Below are 17,452 nucleotides of genomic sequence, written 5' to 3' on the forward strand. Positions count from 1 at the left end.
ATGCTGGTGCACACTTACTCCGCCGTGGTAAGCAGTCTCGGGAGACGGGGCACGGGGGCATGCTCGGCCGGGGGATCGGGGAGCCTGAAGGCTGGACTTTCCAAACCTCCTGCCTCCGTGCCAACGAAATCTCGGAGGGACCGGGCCACAGGGACTCAGTCAGCTGGGAATGCGGCGCTCAGGAGACCTGTGTCCCCAGCCTGAGTCGAGATAGACCTCAGTCCCCGGGAAGCGGGAGGGATAGCAGCCGGACCCTCGCAAGCTAAGGGGTTATCCTTTGGGGCTGGGGTTCTTTCAGCTGCCAGTGGGTTGCCTAACGCGTCCCCCTCCTTCCCCAGGAGCGCCCCGACGGGCTGGGCGCAGCGGCTGGCGGGGCCCGCCTGTCGTCTCTGCCCCAGGCGGCCTACGGGCCGGCTCCGCCGCTCTGCCACACTCCCGCCGCCGCAGCTGCCGCCGACTTCCAGCCGCCCTACTTCCCGCCGCCCTACCCTCAGCCGCCATTGCCCTACGCTACGCCGCCGCGGTGCCCCGGCTCCTGCACGGCCTGGCAGACGGCGCGCACGGCCTGGCAGACGCGCCCCTCGGCCTTCCGGGGCTGGTGGCGCCGCCCAACCTGGAGGACCTGCAGGTGAGGCCCGAGAGGTCCGGGACGGGCAGGGACCGGCCGCGGTGATTTAGCACCCTGGATGGAGGCAAAAGGTGATAAACGCGGGAATCCAACTTTTCTGCCAGCCTGCCACTTCTCACTTATGACTCTGAGAATGCGTCCCACCTCCCGGGTCAGACGCAGCCTGGTCATTAGGGCGCAGTGCCGGGATGGTGGCAACCCTCAGCAGGGACCGAGTCACTTCTCTGCCTCCCGGCTGGGCCGTTGAGCCTCTTAGCGCAGCCACGCCCTGTCCCAGTCTGCTGGGGCAGCCTGCGGCTGGGGCGAAGACAGGCGCAGCAGTTGCCTGTCTAAGGTTCAAAATCCTCTTTTTGCACGGCACGGTGAGGTACCTAAGGCCCCAGCTCAGCCGCAGATGGTGGCGAGGCACTGCGATTCCTAGTCCCGCCCGTCACCGCCCCAGGCGACGGTGGTGCGCGCTGGGCGGAGCAGACAGGGACCCCGGGTAGCAGGGGATTGAAAACCGACAGACGACTAGGTCCACACGCGCCCTGACCGCCTCCTTCTAATTTGCAGGCCATGGATGAGCCGGGAATGAGCCTCCTGGACCAGTCCGTGATCAAGAAAGGTAAGGATCAGCAAGCGTCTGCCAGGGCAGAGCCCGGCGAGATGGTGCAGGCCCGGGGCGCACAGACCCATTTTCTTCAACGCGGCCCCTTCCTCCTGGGCGTCGCCAGGCTCGGTGGCCACCGCACTCTCTTCCCGGCCTAGGAGAGGGGCAGCAGAAGCTGCAGGCCTGGCTAGAGAGTGGGCAGCGGCGCAGGCTTGGTGAGTTGGCCCCGGAGCCTGTGGCCTAGGGTGGGCCTGACCCCCGTCTGCGCTCACGCGGCTGCCGCGCGTGGGTGGGGGGGAAGGGCCCTGGCATCTCCCCGCCGAGGGGGGGACGCTCGTGTAGATCTGGAGTTAATTTGCAGAACGAGTTAGACCACTTCCCTGTTTCCTAAGAGGTGGGAATGGGAGTGCTCTTCCCACGAATTTCGGTAAATGATTTCCACTTTACAGAATCTTAGTATTTTGGAGCCTGGCAGGCACTTTCCGCCCTTTCCTTCCCAGCAGGGCCTTAGGGGCCTTGCGTTTCCCCGGGGAATTTTCTTTCCACGGGAGACTCCTGGTGGCGTTTAGGATTAGGGGAGCTGGTGTGTGAATATTGTGTGTTAGGCTGTGTGCATGCGGGTCACAGCCTGCCTTCTACTGGGTGTCAGTGTCTACATGAGTTCAGAGTCCGGTCTATATGGTCTTTTCTTAGGTGTTATTATATTTCTTGGCATGTAAGTGTGTCTCTTTTGTTGTGAGTGAATTTGTGATGCTTGTCCGTGTATGTTGGTGTACATTTCTCTGCATCTGAGATTCTCTATATGTGTTACAGAGTCTCTGTTGTGTCCTGGAATTTGTTCTTTGGTATATGCAGATTTCTAAGCATGTGAGGGTCCCTCCTTGTGTATTGTGGGAGTATCTGTGTGTCTCTTTGCATTAGTAAAAGCCAGAAGCGTGAGACCCTTCCTATAGTGGATTTTCGGGCATGAGGACTGAGTTTTGGCCATTCCAGGGAAATGTCAGAGAGACAGAGAAAGAGACAGAGACTGACTCAGAGGGGCCCAGGCTTTGGGTGGATGCCGGAAGGAATTCCGAGGCGCACAAGAGCTGGAGATGCTCCCGTGGGATTTGGCTCGAGTTGTTTTTCACACTACTGAATTCAAGCCTGGGCTCTGCTTACCCTCCACACATTCTCAAAGGAGGCTTGGGTGGATGTGGGGACTGGACTTCCAGGAGCTGGGGCTGGGTATCCAGGGCTGGGAGTGGGTTACAGGCCTCCCAGAACATGGTGGGGGTAGGAGGGTTCCAGGAATTGAGGCTGTGTCACCTGGAGCTGGGGATGTGGAGAGGACACTGGGAACCTGGCTGCACTCTGGACCTAGAACTTCGCTGGCAAGCGCTTCCTTTGCTTAGTGGACAGCGTCTTTCTTGAACCCCACACAAGGAAGAGCCTGGTCTGCAGTTGGCAAAAGCCTGCTGCTGGCTTTGTCCACCAGAGATATGGCCACGTCGCAGGCCCCCAGTTCCCAACTCCTGCCCGGGCTCAAGGGGTCGGGGGCCTAGGTTCACTGACTCCCTGAGGGAGGCCTGCATTTTGAGAGGGGGCTTGGGGACCTCTGCCCTGGGGAAGAATAGAAGGATCAGCTGTTGCTCTGAGCACCTTAACCCCAAACCCCAGACCAGAGCCAGAACAGGAGACAGGATTGGAGGAGGGACTGGAATTGCTCCAGAGTTGGTTTCTCTCAAAGGACATCAGTTTCCAAAACTCTCAAATACTAACTCTTCGCCGGAATCCACGAAGGCAGTCCCAAGAACACGAGTGTGGCCCGAACTGTCCCGGGTGCTGCACGCTGGCTTCCCGGGGCGGGTGGGCGCTGCGGCGGGCGGGGAGCGGCAGCGCGGACACGGGCGTGCACACCGGCGGGACCCCAGGGCCAGCCGGTCGGTGGCCGAGCGGAGCGCGGTGGAGCGCCAGCGGCATGAGTGGGAGATTGCAGCCTGGACGCCCACCCCAGTCATCGAGTTACAGCCTGAGGCGCTGCAGCAAAAAGGGAAGGGGCAACAGCCGGGGGCTCGGTGCGGAAGGAAGCGCCTGGTTCCAGAGGCGCGGTCTCAGCAGTCCGCGGCCAGGGCGGGCCTCTGGGGAGGACAGAGGGTCAGTGCGGGCGCTTCGGGCTTCGCAACCGCGCAGGCAGAGCTGGGTCCGCTGGTCACGACCTAGGGGAAGTGTGGACGGGTGACCCAGGGGAGCCGCTGTGGTTAGGCAAGTGGCCCGGCTGGAGCCCTGCTGCCTAGAGGCGACGTCCCCACCCTCGCGCAGCCGGCAGTTTTCACCTGGGCCTCCGCGGTCACTGCGGGACTCCCCCCCCTCGCTGCCAGCCTCTTGGGTCGCCAGCTGGGCAGTGGATTAGCGCCGGCCTTCGTCCTCAGGCCCTTCCGACGGCATCCGGAGCCCTTGTCGTGTACCGAAGACCTCCGATGCCCGCCCGGTGCGGTGCGAGGCCCCCCGCGCGGCGCCCGGGCCCTGGAACTTTAGAAGCCGCTCTTAGCCAGCTGATTGCTCCAGCTCCGGCCGTGGCGGGAGGCGCGGCTGCGTCGCGGGCGGGAGGTTGGGGTCCTGGGTGCGAGACGGAGACAGCCCCAGCCCGACACCAGAAGCGGCATTGCTACCGCGGGGAGGCTTGGGCCTCGACTTCTCCTCTTCAGCTGGGGAGAGGAGCCTGGAAGCTCTCAGAGCCCAGAACTGGGTTATAAAATCTTCGCGGACTCCAGGCACTCGCCCCGGAGGGGAGAGAAGACAAAGCCCCCGCCCCACCACACACTTCCAGGTCGCCCACCCCTTGCAGGGGTCAGGGCAGGGCAGACAGGGCTGAGGCCAACCGCAGGAGAAATGGGGAGCCCTCCGTTTTCTGCCCTCATTTGTCACCTCCGGTTCTGCAACCTGTCCCATAGACACAGAAAGCAAGCGGGACTGGTGGGGGAGACGGAGCTGGACAGGAGTATCATCCAGGCAAGAAGGGTAGTGAGCCGGTCTGTACAGGACGCAGAAGGAGCTCAGGGTTGGAGCAGTGATTGCCTGAGGGTGGGAGGCTTTCTAGAGGGGAGACATTTGAGCCGAGCTCCGTAGGGGCTCCGCGGGTGAGTTGAATGAATGGGTGGTAGGTTTTGAAGTCTGAGCGCATGGGAGGAGGGGAGGTAGAAAGAGCAGAGCTATTTTCACCACACTAGGCACAGCATGTGCAAATGCCCTCCCTGTGGGAAAGACAGGCAGGCTTAAAAGGCTAAAAACTTGCGTGGGTTTTAGGTTTTGCTATTACAGCTGGAGGGAGTGATTTCAGGATGAGACTTGAGATATATCCCTCTGGAGGAAAGTGGGTGGTGCCTATTTGGGGATGGGGAATCCTCTCCACAGGCTCCACTATCCAATCTCAGGGGGTCTCCCTGACAGGGGCTGATGTAAATAGTCACCCTCTCTTCTGTTCTTCTTGGCTCTGAGGAAGAGGTGGGGAGAGTCTGGGCTTCCAAGTGAATCTCCAAGCAGTCCAGGACTGGAGTAAGATGAGTGACCTACACAATCTAAAGAGGTACCAAAAAACTCAGTAATCAAGATTAATAATATGTTAATGCAGCATTTTAAAATGAAAAAATGCAAAAAGCCATGATAAATTATCAAAAAGTTACATAAAGACAGAATCTGACCCTGCACTTCAACAATCCTTCCTCACCTGCCTCCCAGGCTACTGTCTGCCCCAGAAAGCAATTAAAAGAACAGTGCCTAATGCAAACAGTTTGGGATTTACCTGAGGACAGTAGGAGCCGTGGAACAGCGTGGAGCAGGAGAGTGAGAGATAGGAGCTATGTTGAAAAGAAACCCTCTGCCAGCTGATGAAAAGGAAACGTAACCAGCAAGTCCCACTGGGGTAGACAAAGAGCCCAAAGAGGACTAGGGGAAAGGTCACCACCCCTCCTATTGCCTTCCTCCCGACACCTCCCACCACGCTTTGGACTAGTGGTACCCTAAGTATGATCTAAGAAACCACATGCATCAGAATCCCCTGGGGGTGCTTGTTTAAAATGCAGATTTCCTGGAAACCATCCTACATCTACTGAATAAGAATCCCTGGAAGTAATTTGCATTAATTTTATTTTATTTTTATCGCTTCTCGACCTTTTGGCCAAGATGAAGTGTATTTTATTTTATTTTTATTGTACATGTTTGTAGGGTACAGTTTGTCGTTCCATGGAACTTGCATTTTAAAACTGATTTATTGAGGTAAAATTTACATACCTAAAGTCCACCCATTCTAAGAATACAATTTGATGGGTTTTAGTAAGTGTATGGAGTTGTGTAACCATTACCACAATCCATTCTGAGACATTCTATTTTTTTTTTTTAAAGATGACCGGTAAGGGGATCTTAACCCTTGACTTTGGTGTTGTCAGCACCACGCCCAGCCAGTGAGCGAACCGGCCATCCCTATATGGGATCCGAACACGGGGCCTTGGTGTTATCAGCACCGCACTCTGGGCCGGCCCCATTTTGAGATATTCTAATTGTCCCCAAAAGTTCCTTCACTCCTACTTGTAGTTAATCCCCACTCTTACCCCAAGCCTTAGGCAACCACTGATCTGCTTTCTGTCCATACCTTTGCATATTCTGGACATGTTATACAAATAGAATATATAAATATGCAGACTTTTGCATCTAGCTTCTTTTATTTAGCATACTGTTTGGTTTTTTGTTTGTTTGTTTTTTAAAGATGACCGGTAAGGGGATCTTAATCCTTGGCTTGGTGTTGTCAGCACCACGCTCAGCCAGTGAGCGAACCGGCCATCCCTATATAGGATCCGAACCCATGACCTTGGTGTTAACAGCACCACACTCTACCGAGTGAGCCACGGGCTGGCCCAGTAGTTTGTTTCTTTTTATAACTAAGTAGTATTCCATTGTGTGGATGTAATATTTTCTTTATCTATTGGTCAACTGATGAGCACCCGTGTTGTTTCCATTTTTGGCTGTTATGAATAATGTTGCTATGAACATTCATATACATGCCTTCGTATAGACGTATGTTTTTATTGCTCTTGAGTAAATTCCTAGGAGTAGAGTTGCTGGATTGTATAGTAAGTTTATGCTTAATTTTTAAGAAACTGCCAAGCTGTTTTCAGAAGTGGCTGTCCTCTTTTACATTCCCTTCAGCAGTGTGTGGGGGTTCCAGTTTCTTCACATCCTCACCCAAACTTGGTATTGTCTTTTTGATTATAACCAGCTGGTTTTAATTTGTATTTCCCTAATGACTAATGATGTTGAGCACTTTTTCATGTGCTTATTAGCCATTAATCTATCATTTTTAATGAAATGTCTGTATTTTGACCATTTTCTAATTGGCTTGCTATCGAGTTGTAAGAGGTTTTTTTATATATTTGGATACAATACACATCCCTTATCAGGTATATGATCTGTAAATATTTTCTTCCAGTCTGTGGTTTATCTTTTCATTTTCTTAAAAGTGTCTTTCGGGCTGGCCCGTGGCTCACTTGGGAGAGTGCGGTGCTGATAACACCAAGGCCATGGGTTCGGATCCTATATAGGGATGGCCGGTTAGCTCACTGGGTGAGCGTGGTGCTGACAACACCAAGCCAAGGGTTAAGATCCCCTTACCAGTCATCTTTAAAAAAAAAAAAAAAAGTGTCTTTCAAGGTGCAAAAGTTTTAAATTTTGATGAAGTCCAGCTTATCATTATTTTATTTTATGGATCATGCTTCTGTTGTTGTATCTAGGAACTCTTTACCCACCCCAGGGTCATGAAGATTTTTCTCCCCTATTTTCTTCTAGAAGGAATTGGGGTTTTTGTTTGTTTTGTTTCATTGGCAGCTGGCTGGTAGTAGGGGGATACAAAAGGAAATATGATTTCAACAAGATTTCTGGGAGCATCTGTTGCACTCTCCCCAGATTCAGTAGTCAGACACATACCTGTGGATAGTGTGGAGATGTATATGTGTGCCTTGTCTGACAGGTTGAATAACTGAGCCTTGTGTCTGCAGGAGTGTGTATGTGAATGGCTTCTGTGTATGTGACCAAGGGGACACCATGAGCAGACTTCTCAGCTTCAGGAGTCACCAGGGTGGGGCCTGTCCTGTGGGTGTGGGAGACAAACACCAGTGTCTCTGCTTTGCCATCTGTGTTAGTTTAATCCACCTCCATGACTCCCCTTCCCCAGCCCACCTGCTTCCCTAACCTTGGACTCCGTCCCTCTTGCCATTTTTGAGGAAAGAGGCTCTGTTGATAAAGGGACAGTTGGGAGGAGCAGCAAGGTCTATCATTCATATATACACAGAAACATCCACATGTCGTGTCATTACACTTAGCTGCACCTAAGTTTGCATAAATCAGGCATCAGCAGGAGAAAGCACTTGCAGATATCCATATGCATGCTGCCATATTCCCACACACTCAAGGAGGGCAGAGACACTGGATGTATAGCTGCGGCTCAGCATTTGTTGAATGAGTATGTGTACACATGCACAATCTCACCCTCATTGCTGTATCTATGATGAGGGCATACCGTTTTTGTGTACAGTCACTTTTTTGACACAGGTCCTGTTTGCACATGCACAAACAGCCTCATGCACGCTTGGTCTCTCTCCCCTCTCACAGGGCCTGGCCTGGCCTCAGGGGACCCCAGATTTTCATAGCAGTTGGGTGGAGGAGGCTGCTGGAGGAGAGAAGAATTTCCTGGTCCTCTGATACCTCCCTCTGGCTAGGGGTGATGGAAGGGAGGAGAATCACTTTGCCCTTCTTTTTCTTTTTTATTTATCAATTTGTGGTTTTATTTTTTATTATTTTATTTGATATTTATTATTATTTTTTTTAAGTCAAGCTTGTGATATAATTTACATACAGTACAGTTTACCCTCTTTATTTATTTTTGGAGGCAGCTGGCTGGTGTGGGGATCCAAACCTGTGACCTTGGTGTTATGAGGCTATGTTCTAACCAAGTTAACCAGCCAGCCTAGTTCATCCTTTTTAGATGTACATTTCTATGAATTTTGACAAGTGTATACATAGTCATGTAACCACTAAAACAATCAAGATATGGAATAGTTCCATCACCCCCAAAAAGTCCCCTTTGGGCAGAGGGACACAGCTGAAGAGAGAACCTGGGGGTAGAGCACACAGGTGCACAGGCATGGGAGACACCAGGGTTGGGGGGAGGGCAGGGAGGGCTCCTACTGCATGTCCATTGTCACTGTGTCTGTTGAATCAGGACATCCTTGCTCCTCATCTGGTGTGGGGCCACAATTAGGGTAAGCAAGTGAGGCAGGGTCGTGCAAGATCAGGATCAGAGCCTGCCTTTATTTAAAATTTTGATATTTTTTCATCATGAACTTTTGACATTGTTTATCTTTAAAAGGTTTGCATTAAAATACCACAGATCTTGATTACTGAGTTTTTTTTTGTACACTCGATGCGAGTGCCTCACTTGCCTTACCCTAGTTCTAGCCCTGCCCTGGCACAGGGAACTTGTCTGGGGTGCGTGTGGGGGTGCTGCTCATTCTTTCCATATCCCTCAACTCTCTACTTTTCCCACTCACCCCTTCCAAGACCTTCCCCCCTCCCCCATATTTGAAGGGGGACCCAGGGAGGAAGGGCAGGTTTATTATCAGTTGACATCTGGGCTGTGGTTCATCACCCTTTTTCCCACATTGGGTTCCCAGGACCTTGCTTCACTCATTTATGACATTCACTGATAGCAACCTGTGCCAAAACCCTACCTTCGATGCACTCCTAGTTGGTGGGAAGATAGCTATGGAAACAGACAAGGAAGGTTCTGGGAGGTAAGGAGTCAGGGTGGGGTGAGAGGGAGCTGGGGTGGAGGGGCCCGGGAAACTCTCTGCAGAAGAAGATACCAGCTTATCATTAAGTGGTTTGGGAAGGAAGGGACATGCTCAGGAGAGCAAGGAAGGGCCTCTGAGACATATACCCTGGGGGTCCACATCCCAGGTGGTGCTTCCCACAAGTTCCTTTTGGCCTGTGCTAGGTTTTAAAATTTGTGTGTGTGTGTGTTTGTGTGTGTGTCTAGCCAGTGTGGGGATCCAAAACCATGACTTTGGTGTTATAAGGCTGCGTTCTAACCAACTGAGCTAACTAGCCAGCCCCAAATGTGGCTACGACATATGTGGCTCACATTATATTTCTGTTGGTCAGTGTGGGTCTAGAGACTAAAGGACAAACGGAGACCAGGCAAGAGGAGTAGGCAGGAGGCAGAACATGAAGGAGGGTGAAAGAGGACATCATAACCGGAGGGTTAAGGATGTGAACTCTGGAGTCGGGTCAGAGTTCAAGACCCATTTCTGCTCCATTTTAACCTCTTTGAACTTTCTGTTTCTCCATTTTGAAATGATCATATGGGCAATAGCATCTTCTCCATAGAGCTGTTCTCAGAAAGCATGTGGTATCAGGTCTTGGCACACAGGTGCTCAGCAAATACTTGCCGAATGGCTGGAAGGCTGCGCGCTGCCTTTGAGACCACAGTCCTGGGTTTGCTGCTGGTTCTCAGCCTAGCAGCTGTGTGATCTCAGGCACACTGCTTCACCTCTCTGGGCTTCAGTCTCCTTATCTGTAAAGTGGGAATAAGTATAGCCCCCTCGTGGGTTGTTCTGGGGATTCAGTGAGGGTATCTATGTGAGCACATAGCATAGTGAGTGCTCAGTAATTGTTAGCCCCAGACTCCCCGCTTGCCTCTGCCTTCACACAAGGCCTTGTCTGCCAAGGCTCTCGCTTCCTTGAAATAAGAGAAGGCCCTGGAGTTCCTCTGAAGAGCAAGAACCTCAATATTCTCCCTTCCCCCTGAGGCTGAGCAGGAGGATGGAGGTTAGACTGCAGGGAGAACTTTCTTTTAGAGCCAAGAGTATCTAAGTGAGTTTTAGAAAATTAACTTCTCAGATTCCCTTCCCTGACTTTCATAGCTAATTAGTAGATAATTAGGGAGTATTTGGGGGAGGGGGCTATAGGGCATATCTCCCTGTTCCTTATCTCCTTGAATATTCCAGAATGAATTGGCAGGAAGGGGGCCTGGGCTGAAGGCCTAATAGTGCAATAACCTCTCTGTCCCTAGGATGTAGGAGTCCAAAGCCCCCAGGCCCCTCACTGACCTTGGGGGTTGGGAGGACAGGGAGGATGAACGTGGGGATCATAAGTGGGAATGAGGACAGTTGGAGGCCCCTTGTGATTGGGATCTGGCTGGGCCCTGCCACAGTGACCCAAAAATCCTGCCCAAGCTCAGACCCCATCTCTTCATATCCACCTCCCTCTCTGATGGCACTTGCCAAAACACCAAGTCACTGCTGAAGCTGTTTGAGTTTTAGGAAGGCACTAGCCTGGCTCAGTGAGGGGGACATGGGTTCAAGAGCCAGACAGCTCTGGGTTCAATTTCCACACCTGTTTGCTAAGTGAACTTGGGTGAGTCACATAAACCTTTTTAAAGCAGGGAAAGTAGCACCTCCTCCAAAAGGTGCTGGGACATTTCAGTGCACATGGTTGGTCAGCACATCACCAACGCACCCCATCCACCATTGACTGGTCCCGTGCCCTGTGGTCACTGGCTCAGTGTTCCTCCCTCCCCGCTCTTGCTCCACAGTCCCCATCCCCTCCAAAGCCAGCAGCCTCTCGGCCCTCTCTTTGGCCAAAGACAGCCTGGTTGGCGGCATCACCAACCCCAGTGAAGTCTTCTGCTCCGTGCCTGGCCGGCTCTCACTGCTCAGCTCGACGTCCAAGTACAAGGTGACGGTGGGGGAGGTACAGCGACGACTCTCGCCTCCCGAGTGCCTCAACGCCTCTCTACTGGGGGGCGTCCTCCGCAGGTAGGAAGGCCAGCCCACAACTGCACAGCACCCAGCCCCATATCCCTGGTCTCCTCAGACCTTCTTAGGGCATCAGAGAGGAGCTGGCCTCACCCCAGGCCACAGCGTCATCTCTGCCTCAGTCTCCCTGGGGGAGAAGGGCCCAAGGATTCTAGATTGTGCATGCTCAGGGGGCAGGCCCAGGTCCCCAGCATTTCCCAACGTCTGTGGGGTTGGGGCTGGGGCAGGGGCAGAGAGATAAGCCTGGGCACAGAGAAGGGATGGAGAACTCACCCACATTGGGCAGAATGGACAAAGCTGGGTCTGGGGGAAGAGAGAGCGCCATCTCACCCACTCCCCTAGCAAAGGGACCCCCAAGACCTATGGCCCATTCGCCATGGCAGCATAGGCTTTGCTGGTGTGTGTGGCGTGGGGAGCAAGGCAGTTTCTGGCTTGTCTTCCTAGTCACTTGTCTGTCTCTGTGCATGTGCTTGTGCTGGGAAGGATGTCTCTGCTTCAGGGCTATGAGTTTTGATGAGCCTGAGAATGGTGTGCATGTGTGTAGCAGGGGATGGCCAAGAGTATATGTTTTCATGTGTGTGAGTGTCATGTGTTACTTTTAGTGGGATGTGTGGGCTAGAGTGTGTCCTACTGTGTGTATGTGTGTGTGTGTAATTGCATGTGCATCTGGAGTTAGTCATCTATATATTTACACATCTATACCTCTGTGTAGGGGTTGCATTTGTGCAGTTATAGGGGGTTTCTCCTTATTTTGGGTCTCTTTGAGCAACCTGGAGGGATGTGGCTAAGTCTCTAAGTGGTTGAACTTATGTTCCTGGAATCCTGACTTGGTGTAATCATGTGTCTCTATCTGTGTCTCTGGGTGTCCCTGGGCGTCTGAGTCTGTGTGTCTGTACATATGTCTGTCTCCATTGGTGTGTGTCTCTCTACTCTTGGCCCTGAGAGTGTATTCATCTGTCTGTCCATTTGTGTGTCTATGAGTCCCCGGATGGCTGTGTGTGTACCTGTGTCTCCCTGGGTATGTCTGGGTGTGTCTATGTCCCTGTGTGTCTCTGCATATAGGTCTATGCATCTCTGGGCAGCTGTGTATGGCCCAGTTAGGGTGCTAAGGTGGGGAAAAGACCCAAGATCCTGGCCTATCCTTCCCCACCCTGGGCTGCCCCTGCTGTTGAGAGAGGACTGGGAAGAAATGAGGGGCTCCTGGAGTTGGGTGCTGGGCCCCCACCCCTGTCTTGGCTGCAAAACCAGTGAGGTTAGGAAGAGGTTGGGACCTTGCTAAAAGAGACTCCAGAGCATTCCTAGGGCCAGACCCAAGCCTCAGCAGGGGTTGGTGGGGCAACAAGCCCCTTTTGGGGTCACTTATCCTACACGCTTCTCTCTTGTCTTCATAGTTGTGTGTGTGTCTCTCTCTGTGCATGTCAAGGGCTAAGTCCAAAAACGGGGGTCGGTGCCTGCGGGAACGGCTAGAGAAGATTGGGCTTAACCTGCCAGCTGGCCGTCGCAAGGCCGCCAATGTGACACTGCTGACTTCACTGGTGGAGGGTAAGTGAGGCCTGAAGGTGGGCGTGAGCAGGTGTGCGAGGGGATGTGTGTCATCTGGTGTGACTGTCTCTAATGCAGGAGGGTGTGTTTTGTCGTGTGTGTGCATATTCATGAAAGAGTTGCACTGTGTGTGTACTCTCTGTGTGTCATGTATAAGTAACGTGTATGTGTTCTGTGTGTGTAGTCTTTGTGTGTGTTTGCATGCACACGTGTGCACATGCAGTAGAGAGCTCCTTGCAATGTGTGTGCGTGTGTGTGTGAGCACATACACACAGGGAGTGGCGAGTGTTTAGATGTGGTAAAGGGATGAAGGGGATGAGAACCCCCTTCCCTGGAGGTTGGTGACTCTGGGGTCTGGCTCTGGGCTACTTGGTGGGCCCAGCTCCCATCTCTGAGCTCAGAGCCCCTCCCTGGTGGCCTCAAGGGAGGGCAGTGGAGTTGAGGCTGGAGCTGGACTGGGGAGAGAAATCAGAGGGGGCATCTACAGAAGCAGAATGGGGCAGGATGCCCTCTGGCCAGGGGTGGGATGTTAAAGGCTGTGCTCCAGGCTCAGAGGTACACCTGGCAGTAGTGACAGCTCCCCTCCCCCCAGGAGAGGCCGTGCACCTGGCCCGAGACTTCGGCTATGTCTGTGAGACGGAGTTCCCAGCCAAGGCAGCTGCCGAGTACCTGTGCCGACAGCATGCTGATCCCGGGGAACTGCACAGCCGCAAGAGCATGCTGCTGGCTGCCAAGTGAGTGAGGGCACCGTGCACAGGAGGTCATGGGTGCATGCACAGGCACAGACACCACCCATAAGCACACATGTGTACATGTGGCACATGTGCCACCACACATGGTCACAGTTGGCTCCCTGCTTAGGCTCACACAGGCACACATGTGCATGCCACATAGACACATGTGGGTGTATTTGGGCATCATGTTCATCACATGAAAACACACATGAACACTCCCCACAATCACCAGGAGCACACAAGGACACCACATGTGAACATATCTGGGTTGTATGCATCAGTAAAAAGTGTCACATACAGGCTCGCACAGGCCCATGTACAGGAACTTCACTCACATACACCGCCCCATGGCACCACCAGCCCCAGCCCCCTGCCTGAGCCTTGCCCATCAGCCCCTCTGCTCCAGTTACCTCCATCAGGCCCCCAGGTCACACCTGACCCCTCTGCAAGTACCACTGGTAACTCGCTGGCCACCATTCACATGTGTCTCCTCAACTCAGTCTCCTCATCTCATGCCTGGACCTTCACTCTAGAGCCCCAACGTCCCCTCAGCCTCCCTGCACATGTCTTGCTCCCCTGTCCAAGAACCTTCAATGGCTTCCACTGTTAATGCATTGATTGTCAAACAAGGTTCTGGGGGGACAGCTCAGGGACTGTTTAACAAACCAGTATTCCATTAAGATTTAGTTTTTCAGAAAGGGTCTCTGCCTTAGTCTGTCTGGGCTACTTTAACAAAATACCATAAACTGGGTGGCTAATAAGCAACATCAATTTATTTCTCACAGTTCTGGAGGCCAGGAAGTCCATGATCAAAGCAGATTCAGTGTTGGGGAAGGGCCTGCTTTCTGGCTCATAGACAGTACCTTGCTGCTGCGACCTCACATGGTGGAAGAGATGAGGTGTCTTTCTCTGATCTCTTTTATAAGGGCACTAATCCTATTTATGAGGTCTCTACCCCATGACCCTATCACCTTCTAAAGGCTCCACCTCCTAATACCATCACCTGGGGGTGGGTAGGATTTCAAGATATGAATTTGGGGGGGACACAACCCCCCATATTAACAACATGGCAGTTTCACTGTAAGAAAAGACAGAGAAAGAAAGGGATAGGGGAGAGATCTGAGAAGCAGCAATCTGTAGGCTAATGTCCAAACTCCTCTGAGGGCCCCACAATCTGGCCTACAGAAACCACCCACTTCAGTTGTCCTGAAGTGGCATTGCCCTCACATCCTCAGGCTTGCCCTTCTCCTGCTTTTTTTTTTTGGGGGGGGGGGGCGGCTGGCTGGTAAGGGGATCTGAACCATTGACCTTGGTGTTATAACACTGCATTCTAACCAACTGAGCTAACAGGCCAGCCCTCTCCTGCTTAGAATACCATTTAGTCCCCCTGCCTAATGCAGTCCTTCAAATCACAACTGCACCCTCCCTCCTTTGAGACTTTCCTCAAGCCCCCTAGGCAAAAGTGGAATCACAGACTCAGCTGACTGCCAAGTGGAGAGACCTTTGAGGCTGCTCATGTTGTAGTTGGAGAAACATACTGAATGGGCCATACCTCATTCATTAATCAGCTCACTTATCAAGCACTTCCTGGGTACCAGTCACATGGAAGATGCTGGCTGCATTCCATGGGACACAAAGATGAGTGCTCCATGTGCACAGGATGCACAAAGGAATGAACAATGGCCACAGACTAGAGCTGGATTCAAATTCCAGCTTGGTCACTTTGGCAGGTCATCTAACCTGGCTGAAACCAGTTTGCTCATCCATATGATGGGGATAATAATAGTATAAATTTGTTGTGAGGACGAAGTGAAATGATGCATGTAGTGTCGTTGGCATAGCATCTAGGTCTCAATTAATATTCACTGCCAGCTATTATTTCAATTATGCAAGGCAGATTCTGGATGGTTACCTAATTATCTCAGAGTCGAAGTTCTATGAAGCACTGGGTGCTTGCGGTGGGAGAAATCAAGGAAAGTTTTCTGGATGAGGTAGTAAGTCGTTCGGCTGTACTTTGAATGTAGGCAGGACATCCACAGGGAGAGAGATGGTAGTGTTTTGGCATGTGCTATTTACTAGCTGTGTAATATTGGGCTAGTCAATTAACTTCCCTGAACCTTAGTCTCCTTTCCTGTAGAATGGGTATGGTTATCATTTGTAGACTGTTGGAAGGGTCAGCAGTGATATGGATAATATATATAAAGTGCCCGGCACATAGTAGGTCCTTCTCTAGGCTCACGCCTATGTCTTTTAACCTCTGACCCTCCTTCCCCATCAGGCAGATCTGCAAGGAGTTTGCGGACTTGATGGCTCAGGACCGTTCACCGCTGGGCAACAGCCACCCAGCACTCATCCTGGAGCCTGGAGTGCAGAGTTGCCTGACACACTTTAGCCTCATCACCCATGGCTTTGGTGGGCCCGCCATCTGTGCTGCCCTCACTGCCTTCCAGAACTACTTGCTGGAGTCCCTCAAGGGGCTGGACAAGATGTTTCTAAGCAGTGCGGGTAGCGGGCATGGTGAAACCAAGGCTTCAGAGAAGGATGCCAAGCATCGGAAATAACTGCTTCTTCCGTCCCATCCCAAAGGGGCTCCCAAGGCCTGAGATGAGGCCTTAGCTGCTGGGGCGTGGGCCTGAAAGGACAAAAAGGTGCAATTAGAGTCAGGCCAGAAAAAGAACATACATCAGAAACCCCAGGGTTAGGGGTCTGGTTTGGAGTAAGGGAGGGTGGCCTCTCTATGGTGGTTTGTTGGTAAGTTAAAGGCCCAGGTGTCTGTCTCATGTGTGCAATTTTCTTACCTTTGATTGCTGAGAAGGGCTTGGACAGGAAATTGGCATGGAAAAATGTGGCTTATGGTGCAGAACCCTTCCCATTAGGGTGCCTGGGCAGCAATGGGTGCTCCTAGTGACCAAGGCCTTCCTGTTTTTTACTGATGGCAAGAGAAAAATTGTTAGCAAATCAAGAGGTGCTACTGAGGAGTTGATACCCCTCATCCCAGAAGCCCTTTGCCCAGAAAAGGGGTGCAGGCTGGAGACCCCAGTGGGCTCTTTAGACCCCTCCTAACCTTGGAGAGAAGTAAGCAGAAGGGCCCTCAAAAAACAAAGATGTTTGGATCCCCCTACTGACCAGCTGCCAACAAACAAAGAAGATAAAGCACAAATTGCAGTACTTGAATCCAGGCTGCACCTCAGTCTTGTTGTCTGTCCTATTTATTTATGTATGTTGTAATTAAATTTGAACATTTAAAAATGTCCAGTGCAATTTATTTATCCCAATGAGTTGGGGATTCATTTCACTGTTTTCTGCCCATGCACCAAGATGTCCAGCTGGACCAGAAGGAGATAGTGTTTTTGCTCAAAAAGGGCTGTGGGTGGGCTGGGAGGGAAGAGCAGTGTGTCAGGTACCCTGAGGTTGCCGCTGGGATTTTGTATTGACTGTTGTTTCTCTTGACCCTGAAGTTGATGTACCTCCCCATCTCTCAGAATGATTTCTCATTGTTGTAATAAAAAGCTTTCACTGGATATGATACCCTCCCTGTCCTTTTTCAGCCCAGGCCTGGATTTGCCTCCTAAGAGGGCAAGGTCACTGGGGAGAGGCAGTGCCTGGGAATTAGGATGGGGGGGAAGGGGCCTCTAAGAGGGAACCCCAAAGAGGGATTGTAGGCACCTCTGTGTGAGAGGGGATACAGATGTTGGTGGATCTATCTGGGTTGTCCGTGTGGCTATTAGTTTGTGTGTATGTGTGTCAAGTGAATACTGTGTATGTACTATTGTGACTTGGTGCGCCTGTGGGTGAATGTGTTAGTTCAGCTGTTAGGTTTACGTGATGTTGTTACCTTGACCATTGGTGGTGGGGCTGTCTGTGTCAGTGTGAATGCTGGTGACTATGTGTGTGCGCGCATGTGTGTGTGTGCATATCAGGCAAATCTAACCCAGCTCTCTTGTCTTGAAGATTTCATTCTTCAGGCATCTTTTCTTTCCTGCATCATTGATCTCTCCCTCTCTACTGGATCGTCTACTAGATCATTCCCCAAAGGACATGTGTTTTACAATCAGTTATCTTACAAAACATAAATTCTTTCTCTGTTTATTTCCTATGCAGTTACAGTTTT

General features: G+C 51.9%; 1 protein-coding gene across 1 annotated transcript; it reads left to right on the forward strand.

The window, feature by feature from the left end:
* TFAP2E (transcription factor AP-2 epsilon (activating enhancer binding protein 2 epsilon)) lies at positions 1-16,522 on the forward strand. The gene is given in 8 exon segments (XM_008585404.1): positions 1-27; positions 339-509; positions 512-628; positions 1,184-1,235; positions 10,843-11,065; positions 12,489-12,607; positions 13,200-13,341; positions 15,620-16,522. Coding segments are annotated over 8 exon segments (1,134 nt in total). The 3' UTR covers positions 15,903-16,522.
* Positions 16,523-17,452: the final 930 nt, after the last annotated feature.

Source organism: Galeopterus variegatus, unplaced genomic scaffold (genome assembly GCF_000696425.1).
Source record: "Galeopterus variegatus unplaced genomic scaffold, G_variegatus-3.0.2 Scaffold106, whole genome shotgun sequence".
NCBI lineage: Eukaryota > Metazoa > Chordata > Mammalia > Dermoptera > Cynocephalidae > Galeopterus > Galeopterus variegatus.